At 44.4% G+C, this 11,749-nt stretch overlaps 1 protein-coding gene and 1 pseudogene across 1 annotated transcript in view; both read right to left on the reverse strand.

Moving 5' to 3' along the window:
- Positions 1 to 4,148, reverse strand: part of OXA1L (OXA1L, mitochondrial inner membrane protein) — a gene marked incomplete at its 5' end in the record, with an annotated part of 31,991 nt that extends 27,843 nt beyond the window's left edge. The window contains 3 exon segments of the mRNA XM_013978229.2: positions 3,181 to 3,342; positions 3,784 to 3,944; positions 3,947 to 4,148. Coding sequence (XP_013833683.1) covers positions 3,181 to 3,342; positions 3,784 to 3,944; positions 3,947 to 4,148 — 525 coding nt within the window.
- LOC102160893 lies at positions 7,488 to 11,749 on the reverse strand (annotated as a pseudogene).

An 11,749-nucleotide genomic window follows, 5' to 3' on the forward strand; every position in this document is an offset into this window, starting at 1 on the left:
CTAAAGATTTATCCATTTGGGACAATTTCCTTTAAAATTTCCATCTTGCTGGAAAGGAGTCTCTAGACTTTTCCTTCGTTTTTAAAAATTTATTTCCTTGTTAAAGAACCTAATTAACATTAATTACCTTCATGTTTTTATCAGTATCTGTAAGACCCACTGAGGGGAAGCAGAGACCACAAATAAGGTTTTCCAACTCCTTTTTTTTCCTTTAAAAAACTAAGTGAGTTCTGAAAGTTTCCGCTGCAGCACAGTGAGTTGAGAATACAACTGCAGTGGCCTGGGCTGCTGAGGAGGCACCATGGGTTTGATTCCCAGCCTGGCAACTTCCATATGCCATGGGTGTGGCCATGAAAACAGCAACAACAACAACATACACACACACTCCCAAACCAAATCGAAACACAGCTAACTTCGTAGGTTAACTATTTTGTGTATGTGTGTATGTGTAACAGACATATATACACACATACACACATATTTTTTTCACCTTGTAATTTGGCTTTTTCAGTGGTAACAATAAAACAGCTTTTTATAATGAGAACTCTCAAAATTTACCAATTTAGAAGTCTTTCCAATTTAAAGGATCCAATGGCTATTAACAGGTAGTATATTAATTATGACTCAAAACGACTAAGACGCAGGAAGTAGCCCCAGAAGAGAGTAAAAGGATGTAGCCTTCACAAATCTAGACAGTCTACTCCTAAAAAAAAGTCTAAGAAAATAAAGGTCTTTGTGGTATAGGCTGAAGCAAAGAGGTTAAGTTGACTAAAGTCCCTGAGAGTGGGCATAGATAAAAGACCACTCAGAATCTCGGTCTAAGTGACTCTCAAATGTACACCAGATATGTATGTACCCTTCTGGATGTCAGAGACAAACTTCTCAACACACACACACACACACACACACGCAGGACTCTAAGATCAGGTAGAACATTCACATCTCAAGGACACGGGGAGAGAAATCTAAGTTCCCCCTAGATGGGCTTTTGTTTCTTTGCAAGGTCAGAAATCTGAATAGATGTTTTATCAAGCTGGCTTTCTGCAACCTAACTGCACATGAAATAAGTGATCCATGTTGGCCATTTTCAGGGCAAGATTCCCTTTAATACTCATAATATATATATACATATACATATATACACATATTTTGCTTTTTTGGGGCCACACTTGTGGCATAAGGAGGTTCCCAGGCTAGGGGTCAAATGGGAGCTACAGCTGCTGGCCTACACCACAGCAACACCAGACCTGAGCCGCTTTTGTGACCTGCACCACAGCTCACAGCCATGCCAGATCCTTAACCTACTGACTGAGGCCAGGGATTGAACCTGCTACCTCGTGGTTCCTAGTCGGATTCATTTCCACTGCACCCCACAACAGGAACCCCCCCATAATATTTTTATTTATTCATTTATTTATTTTCTTTTTAGGGCCACACCCGAGGCATAATGGAGCTTCCCAGGCTAGGGGTCAAATCGGAGCTGTACCTGCCAGCCTACACTGCAGCCACAGCCACACAGGATCCAAGCTGTGTTTGTGACTTACACCACAGCTCACGGCAACGCCAGATCCTTAACCCACTGAGCGAGGCCAGGAATAGAACCCACAACCTCTACAACCTCATGGTTCGTAGTCGGTATTTGTTTCCCCTGAGCCACAACCGGAACTCCTCCATTTAATACCATAATACCCAATAAAGTAGTACTTGTCAGTTTAAGTATAGAAACCTGGCTAGGGTGTTAATTAGAGGCTGGCTTTCTGAAAAGATGTTAGGCCAGCTTCTCACCTAACCACCTGGTCCAGACTATTCAGAGTCTCTCAACTGAGCAACTCCCAGTATCTTTCAAATGGAGAGTCAAGCACCTATTAGCCACTGTCAAATAAAACTTAGGATCATCAACCAATAATTGGGAGACCCGAGAACCAGGAGAGACTCACCAAATGCTTCTGGACTCTCCCAGGACACAGATGGGCACAAGAGGCCTCTGCTGGTCCCAAGGCTCCAGTTCCTCCTAGAGTTCAGGCGAAGGAGAAATTGCTCTAAGTCCCTTCTTTGGTAGCCAAAAAACTGTTGACTGAAAAAAATGCACAACCTAAAAGTTGAGAATTATGTTTTATTTGGAGCATTATTAAGCCCAGGATACAGTCTCTCAACTCTGACTGTTGCCAAAAGGTAAGAGAGGAGCCAGAATATTTAGAAGTTTTGCCCCCCCACCCCTGCAAAAAAACCCAACAAACACCAGGTAGTCAAAACACTAATAGATTACTGCTAATTACAGAATAAACAGACATCTCAAGTTAATGTTTGTTTCTGTGTTTGGAAAGATGCAAGAGTTTCCTTGTGGCAGAGCAGGTTAAGGACCTGGTGTTGTCACTGCAGTGCCTCAGGTCGCTGCTGTGGTATGGGTTCCTCCCCTGGCCAGGGGTGCCAAAACAAAACAAAACAAAACACACACACACACAAAAACCACGCAAAAGTCTGGGCTTATGGCAGTCATTCCTTTGATATGTACCTTAACTATCCAGGGCCAGTATTGGGTTTCTTTCTATCTTGAATCCCTTCAGGGTGCACACTTGGGGGTGACCTCAGATGGCTTGATGGCAGTAACATCCTTTGTTTACTTACATAGCAAGTGACATTTTTTTTTTTTGTCCATACTTGATATTCAAGTTAGACTTTTTTTTTTTTTTGGTCTTTTCTAGGGCCGCTTCCCACAGCATGTGGAGGTTCCCAGGCTAGGGGTCTAATCGGAGCTGCAGCCACCGGCCTATGCCACAGCCACAGCCACGTGGGATCGGAGCCGCGTCTACGACCTACACCACAGTCCACGGCAACGCCGGATCCTTAACCCACTGATCAAGGCCAGGGATCGAACCGGCAGCCTCATGGTTCCTAGTTGGATTCGTTAACCACTGCGCCACGACGGGAACTCAAGTTATAATTTTTAATACATACACAGAATCACATTTCATACCACTATCAATGGCTTGCCATCATTGTGGAAACACCTGGTACATAATGAAGTCTCTCCTTCAGTACTCTCAATCATTTCCCTACTGATTTGAAAACCTATCCCAAGCTAGATGGAGTGCTCCACGATTCCCCCAGTCAAAACAGGATTAAAAACAAATCAAGAAACCAGCACCACTCCTAACGCTGCTGGGTCGAAACGTCACTTACCTGGGCTTCTGCATAAAATATGGCAGAGGTACTGAGGCCCCGGGGGCCTGGGGCCGCGAGGAGGACATAATGTGGGTGTCCGCAGCGCCGGCCGGCTGGGAACCGGAGCCCGGGTGTCAGCGGCTTCCGTGGCCATTGGCGGAGCCCTGCGACGCTGTGGAACTGAGTGGGTAAAAGAAGGATGTAGTCCTTTTACCGAGATAAGTCAATAGTTACGCTCCGCCCCCACCCTTCCAAGAAAAAGGCAGTCCGCTACCACAGGTGAGGACATTGCTACTCCTTGCGCTCAGACTGCGAGTGTGAAGGCATATAATCAGCGAGTCCTGCATTTCAGCTACCTCAGAGCCACCCAGTGGCCCAGAGTTTCAGGCTGAGGTTTCCTTGGAAGGGATGACGCCTGTTTCTGGGAACAGACCAGGAGACCCGGCTGTTGAGCCCGTAGGGTTGGGGACGTAACCCTACCGCGTCCTCCTGTGACCTGAGGTCAGGAGACGCAAGTCCCAGTGAGGTGTGGGCCTACTCATTCATGCACACAGCACGAGTCACCCCTGGCTCGTCACAGGGATAGGGTGGCATCAGAGCTCAGTCTCGGGGTGTCCTTACTTGACGCTGAGGCTGTAGCAAGCGCAGAAGCTCCCGGCGTCCGCACATCAACCCCATCGCCATCTCGCCGGAGAAAGGGCTTGCGTTTGCGCCTGCGCACTCAGAACCGCAGTCTCGCGAGAGGAGGCCCTTTTGGAAGTGGGCGTTAAGCCACAGCTGCCAGCAGGCTCAGGAGGTAAAGGAAACTGGAGCTTGGCGGCCATATTTGAAGAGGGTAAGAGGACACAGAGCTGCTTTAACAAGATCTCGCAGAGGGTGTTCTCCCGAGATTGAAGTTCAGAGCCTTCTAACAGGCTTTCGTTAATGGCTGCGTGATCCTGGGGGCTTTTCCTTCGTCCTCTAAATTTGCGATTCTTCTGTGATTTGTTAAGTTAAAAAGCGTCCTCGCCACGTCAGGTCTTGGCTGTACTTGGAGTGGGTTTTTCTTGCCCAGTGATGTTCAATTCTTGTTGCTAGATAATATTGCAATCGCAGATAAAGTGAAATTTGAGAGTGGTCTGGAGTTTGACAGAAATTGAGGGAAATATATATCTCCCAGACAAAGCTTAAAAGGAGATGCCATACTTCCCTTTTCCTTTCCCCCAGTAGGGTCTGGTTGAGGAGAATCTTGTGACACTGAGGGCATAAATCTTTACATCTTTTTTTTTCTTGTACTTAACGGCTGCACCTGTGGGCTAGGGGATGAATCAGACCTGCAGCTGCAGACCTGTGGCAACACAGGATCCTCAACCCGTTGAGTGAGGTCATTGATCAAACTTGCATCCTTATGGACTCTATGTCAGGTTCTTAACCTACTAAACCACAAAGGGAACTCCAGAGGGGCAAGTCTTTAAAGATGCTGAAAGGTAACCTGCTGAAGGTGGTTGTATGGAAAGATAGAAGAACGCTGATGATGTCACTGGGCTGCTGCAGCAAGCTTGGAACCACCTAATTCTAGATTTTGTTGTGTACCATAAATAAAGGTCTTTGTTGTCTAGACTCTTAAGTCTCTGTTGCTTGGGTTCTTGAAACTGAAATCATTTCTGGAGATATATGAGGTAAAGTTCCTTTCTTCTAAAGGGGGGAAAAAAGTACTGCTTAGAAAGATAGGAGTTGACTATGTGAGAAACCCTATAAAGCCTCTCAAACAGCAGAGTGCTTTTGGAATAACAAAGTGTAGCTTTAGGAAAGATGTGATAGCCCAAAATGCTTTCAATCATTGCTAGTTTAGGCTGATTATAAATGTACCTGACAGGAATGGTTTAAAAAAAAAAAAGGCAAAGGAATATGATACAGATTTAGTAGTAATTTGGGGGTATTACCTATCAGTCAAGTATGTTGGATACTATCATAAACGATTTTTTTTTTTTTGTCTTTTTGCTATTTCATTGGGCCGCTCCCGCAGCATATGGAGGTTCCCAGGCTAGGGGTCTAATCACGGAGCTGTAGCCGCCAGCCTATGCCAGAGCCACAGCAACGCAGGATCCTAGCCACGTCTGCGACCTACACCACAGCTCACGGCAACGCAGGATCGTTAACCCACTGAGCAAGGCCAGGGACCGAACCCGCAACCTCATGGTTCCTAGTCGGATTCGTTAACCACTGTGCCACGACGGGAACTCCGTAAACGGTATTCTTAAAGTTACTTTGAAAAATCAGGGAGTTCCCAATGTGGCTCTGTGGTAATGAACCCGACTAGCATCCATGCAGATGTGGGTTTGATCCCTGGCCTTGCTCAGTGGGTTAAGGATCGTGTTTCTGTGAGCTATAGTGTAGGTTGCAGACAAGGCTCAGATCTGGTGTGGCTGTGGCCGGCAGCTGTAGTTCTGATTTGACCTCTAGCCCGGGAAATTCATGTGCTGCAGGTGTGGCAAGCAAAAAAATAAATAAAAAATAATTACTGCAGTTAGAGGTGGTGACAGCTACAGTACTTTTGGCCAAACAAAACAAAACAAAAACAAAAAAACAAAAAACCAAACCAACGCCCCCCCAAAACCCCACAAAAAAAATCCTAAAAACAACTTACAAAAAAGTAAAAAACTTACTTTTGTGCCCCAAGTAAATCATGCCTCCAAATTTTGCACCCCTGATAGTTTCTTCCTCTTGAATCTGGGTTGGCCTATGACTTGCTTTAGTCCTTAGAATGTGTTTTAGGACTATGCCTTAAGAAGACAATAGCTTTTGCTTGGGCATTTGGGGGAAGCCACTACTGTAATTTTGACTTGAAGACTTCCATGCTGTGAAAAGCACAGTTTGACCATATGGAGGAACACTGGGCCCTTGACTAACAGCTCCAGCTCAGCTCCCAGCCAGCAGTTCCCAACTCTTCAGTCATGTGAAGAAGGCTGTTTTGGAATTGATTCTTCAGCCTACTGGAGCTACTTTGGGTGACTCCATATGGAGAAGAAAAGGCTGTTTTTTCTCTGTCTGGCTTTGCCCAACATGAAAAATAGAAGCACACAAAATGACCTGGTTCCAAGCTACTAAGTTTTGGAGTACTTTGTTGTGTGGCAATAGATAACTTGAAATGTATTCTAGTGTTATTTGAGTAGGTATTTGTACTTGGGAAGCGAGCATTTCCTTATCAGTAGAGCTGAGTTCTGCTTATATTAGTTTACACTAATTTCTGACTTATTTCTGTGTGTTTTTATTGCCTCTTCATGGGAATTGGTCCTCTTTTCCCCTTTAGATTGTACATTTCTAGAGGCAGAGAGCAAGTCGCCTGTCTTTTGCACGTTTCTCTCCCCTCATTAAGCTTGTTTTCAATGGATCTCAGAATTCTGTGACATAGGAGTTCCTGTCTTGGTGCAGTGGAAACGAATCTGACTAGTATCCATGAAGATGTCAGTTCGATCCCTGGCCTTGCTCAGTGGGTCAGGGATTCCGCATTGCTATGAGCTGTGGTGTAGGTCACAGGTGCACTTTGGATCCTGTGTTGCTGTGGCTGTGGTGTAGGCTGGCAGCCTTAGCTCTGATTCAGCTCCTAGCCTGGGAACTTCCATGTGATGTGGGTGTGGCCCTAAAAAGCAAAAAAAAGAAAAAAAAATCTGTGACAAATGTTTGGTCAAATTGTTCATTAAAAAGTACTAATTTAAAAACTAATAACTTAAAACCGCCCCATATAAAACAAGTGGTCTACAAAATATATTTAGAAGAAATATATTTCAGAAGAAATTCTGAAGGTTTTATGATACATTGTTATCATTAACTACTTTTTTTTTGTTTTTTGTTTTGTCTTTCTGTCTTTTCTAGGGCTGTACCCACAGCAAATGGAGGTTCCCAGGCTAGGGGTCTAATTGGAGCTGTAGCCACCAGCCTACACCACAGCCACAGCAATGCCAGACCCGAGCCGTGTCTGCAACCTACACCACAACTCACGGCAACACTGGATCCTTAACCCACTGAGCAAGGGCAGGGATCGAACCCGCAACCTCATGGTTCCTAGTCGGATTCGTTAACCACTGAGCCATGATGGGAACTCCAATCATTAGTCTTTTACTATTAAACTTAAGCGGCCAATTGAGACAAATAGCTCTGGGACCATTCTTCCACCACTGATTAAAATGGGTGGAAAGTATTGGGGATAACATTCTCTTGGCTTTCTGGGCAGACTTGGTGTCCTTGCTAGCTCCAGCTGCCTTCTGGTCCCCTGCTTTGATGACACCCACAGCAACTGCCTGTCTCATGTCATGAACAGCAAAATGGCCCAGAGAGGGATAGTCAGAGAAGCTCTCAACACACATGGAATCATACCGGGAGCCATATCAATGATGGCAGCCAGCATCACCAGATTTCAAGAATTTGGGGCCATCTTCCAGATTTCTCCCAGAATGACCATCAATCTCCTACTTTAGCTCAGCATACTTGCAAGCAATGTGAGCTGTGTGAGAATTCAGCACATGTGTGTATCCAGCACTGATTTGGCCTGGGTAGTTCAAGATGATCACCTGAGTTTTGAAGCCAGCTGCTTCCATTGGTGAGACTTTTTTTTTTTTGGTTTTTTGAGGGCCACACCCATGGTATATGGAAGTTCCCAGGCTAGAGGTTGAATTGGAGCTGTAGCCACAGGCCTATGCCACAGCCACAGCAATACCAGATCTGAGCCTCGTCTGTGACCTCCACCACAGCTCACAGCAACGCCAGATCCTTAACTCATTGATCAAGGCCAGGGATAGAACCTATGTCCTCATGGTTACTAGTCAGATTTGTTTCCTCTTAGCCACGATGGGAACTCCCTTGTGTGTCATTTCTGCTGTCACCAGCCTCATTGCCACAATGAACATCTTTGACAGACACATTCATGATACTGAAAGCCACACTGTCCCCAGGAAAGCCTTCACTCAAAGCTTCATGGTGCATTTCCAACTTTACTTCATTTGTAACATTCACTGGAACAAAGGTGATCACCAAGCCAGGTTTTTGTTTTTTCTTTTTAGGGCCACACCTGCAGCATATGGAAGTTCCCAGGCAAGGGTCAAATCATAGCTGCAGCTGCCAGCTTATACCACAGCTGCAGCAATACCATATCTGAGATGTGTCTGCGACCTATACTGTAGCTTGTAGCAACACTGGATCCTTAACCCATTGAGAAAGGCCAGGGATTGAACCTGCCACTTCATGGATACTAGTCATTTATTTTTGTCTTTTTAGGGCTGCACCTGTGGCATATGGAAGTTCCCAGGCTAGGGGTCAAATTGGAGCTGCAGCTGTTGGCCACAACAACATGGGATCTGAGCTGTGTCTGTGACCTACACCACAGCTCACTGTAACACTGGATCCTTAACCCACTGAGCAAGGCAGGGATCAAAGCTGTGTTCTCATGGATGCTAGTAGGGTTCGTTACCACTGAGCCACAATTGGAACTCCAATCATTCCAGGTTTGAGAACACCAGTTTCCACTTGATCCACAGAGACAGTACCACTAACACCAATTTTGTAGACATCCTGGAGGGGCAGACACAAGGACTTGTCAGTTGGACAAACTGGTAGCAGGATGCAATCCAGAGCTTCAAGCAGCAAGGTTCCACTGGCATTCCCATCTTTACAGGTGACTTTCTATCCTTTGAAGCAAGGCATGTTAGCATGTGTCTCCGGCATGTTGTCACCATTCTAACCAAAAATTGGTACAGATGCTACTGGGTCAGGTTATAGCAAATTTTCTTACTGTAGGTGCTGACCTCTTTAATGATTTCCTTGTATCTCTTCTGGCTGTAGGGTGGCTTAATGGAATCCATCTTGATAGCACCGACAATTAATTGTTTCACACCAATAAGTTTATTTTTTATGACTGTGAGTCTCTGTTTTGTAAGTAAGTTCACTTGTATAAGTGATGTTATGATATTTGTCTTTCTCTGACTTCGTTTAGTATAATAATCTCTAGGTCCATCCATATTGCTGCAAATGGTATAATTTCATTCTTTTTGATGGTTGAATAATATTCCATTGTGTATTTGTACCACATCTTCTGTTATCCATTCATCTATCAATGGACATTTAGTTTGCTTCCATGTCTTGGCTATTGTAAATTGTGCTGCTGTAAACATTGGGATGCATGTACCTTTTTGAAGTAAGAGTTTTCTTTTCCAGATATATGCCCAGGAGTGGGATTGATGGATCATATGGTAGCTCTATCCTTAGGATTTTAAGAAACTTCCATAGTGTTCTCCACAGTGGTTTCACCAACTTACATTCCCAGCAACAGTGTAAGAGGGACCCTTTTTTTTTCACATCCTCTCCAGCATTTATTACTTGTAGATTTTATGATAATGGTTGTTCTGACTAGTGTGAGTTTATATTTCATCGTAGTTTTGATTTGCATTTCTTTAATAATTAGCGATGTTGAGCATCTTTTCATGTGCCTACTGGCCATCCACATGCCTTCTTCAGAGAAATGTCTATTTAGGTCTTCTATTTAGGTCTTCTGCCCATTTTTTTTGATTGGGTTGTTTGCTGTTTTGACACTGAGCTGCATGAGCTGTTTGTATATTTTGGAAATTAAGCTCTTCTTGGTTGTATAATTTGCAAATATTTTCTCCTATTCTGTGGGTTTTCATTTTTTTTTATGGTTTCCTTGGCAGTGGAAAAGCTTATGCATTTCAGTAGGTCCCATTTGTCTATTTTTGCTTTTACTTCTATTGCTTTGGGAGACTGACCTAAGAAAACATCACTGCAATTTATGTCAGAGAATGTTTTGCCTATGTTCCCTTCTAGGAGTTTTTTTTTCTTTTCTTTTTTGTCTTTTTGCCATTTCTAGGGCCACTCCTGTGGCATATGGAGGTTCCCAGGCTAGGGGTCCAATCAGAGCTGTAGCCGCCAGCCTACACCACAGCCACAGCAACCTGGGATCCAAGCCACGTCTGTGACCTACACCACAGCTCCGCGGCAACACCAGATCCTTAACCCACTGAGCAAGGACAGGGATTGAACCCGCAACCTCGCAGTTCCTAGTTAGATTTGTTAACCATTGAGCCACGACGGGAACTCCCCCTACTAGGAGTTTTGTGGTGTTATGTCTCAAATTCAATTCTTTAAGCCATTTTAAGTTTATTTTTGTGTATGGTGTGAGAGTGTGTTCTAACTTCACTGATTTTTTTTTTTTTTGGTCTTTTTGCCATTTCTTGGGCCGCTCCCGCAGCATATGGAGGTTCCCAGACTAGGGGTCCAATCAGAGCTGTAGCCACTGGCCTACCTACACCAGAGCCACAGCAACGGGATCCGAGCCGAGTCTGCGACCTACACCACAGCTCCTGGCAAAGCTGGATCCTTAACCCACTGAGCAAGGCCAGGGATTGAAACCACAACCTCATGGTTCCTAGTCGGATTCGTCAACCACTGAGCCACGACTGGAACTCCCTAACTTCATTGATTTACATGTGGCTGTTCAGCTCTCCCAATACCACTCGCTAAAGAGATTGTTTCTTGTCCATTGTATATCCTTGCCTCCTTTGTTGAAGATTGACTATAGGTATGTGGGTTTATTTCTGGACTGTCTATTTTGTCCCACTGATCCATGATGCCTAAATTATTGTTTACTATGTGCTGGGCATTGTCCTACGCTATATATATTATCTCACTAAATCACTGATTTAAACAATAAGGTAGGAGTTCCTGCTGTGGCACAGTGGGTTAAGAAGCCAACTGCAGTGGCTTGGGTCTCTGTGGAGGCACAGGTTTGATCCCTGGTTTGGCACAGTGGGTTAAAGGATCTGGCATTGCCACAGCTGTTGCATAGGTTGCAGCTGCAGCTCAGATTCAGTCCCTGCCAGAGAACTTCCATATGCTTCAGGTGTGGCCATGAAAACAAACAAAAAATACCACCCCCACCCCCCCAAATTAAGGTAATATAGTACCAGGCTTGGGAAAATGTTAAATCATGATAAGCTGTAGATTTGGGGTTTTATTATGTAGACATGAAGAATAATTCGAAGGCCAGAAAATCATACAAGGAAGGCACTTTAGAAAGATTAGCAACAGAACAAAACAGACTCAACTCTATTCCAGGGGTCAGCAAACTTTATCTGCTAAAGGCTGGAGAGCAAATATTGGAGGTTTTGTGGACCTTGTGGTCTGTCATAACTACTGAACTCTGTCATTTTTGTGTGAAAGCAGTGACAAACAGTATGTGAACAAATGGGTGTGGCAGTGTCTCAATAAAACTTTATGTACAGAATAGGTGGTGGGCTAGATATAGACCTTTGGCTACAGTTTGCTGACTCCTGAATAGACAGTAACAGAAAAAAACTGGCAGTCTGAGACCAGTTAGGAGGAGAATATCACAATTACCCCTATCTGCAATGAAGTGGGCCTGAATTACACCAGGCCAATGTGATAGAAAGGGACAGATATTGGAGATATTTTAAGAGAAAAATGGAGATCAGTGGCTGTGGGACTTGAGGTCGAAAAAGACTAAAGATACTGAGGATTCTGAGCAGAAAAGTCAGGAAAATAGTGTCACTGACATACCTGGATAAATTAGTGCACTAGTCAT

This window comes from Sus scrofa, chromosome 7, assembly GCF_000003025.6.
Source record: "Sus scrofa isolate TJ Tabasco breed Duroc chromosome 7, Sscrofa11.1, whole genome shotgun sequence".
NCBI lineage: Eukaryota > Metazoa > Chordata > Mammalia > Artiodactyla > Suidae > Sus > Sus scrofa.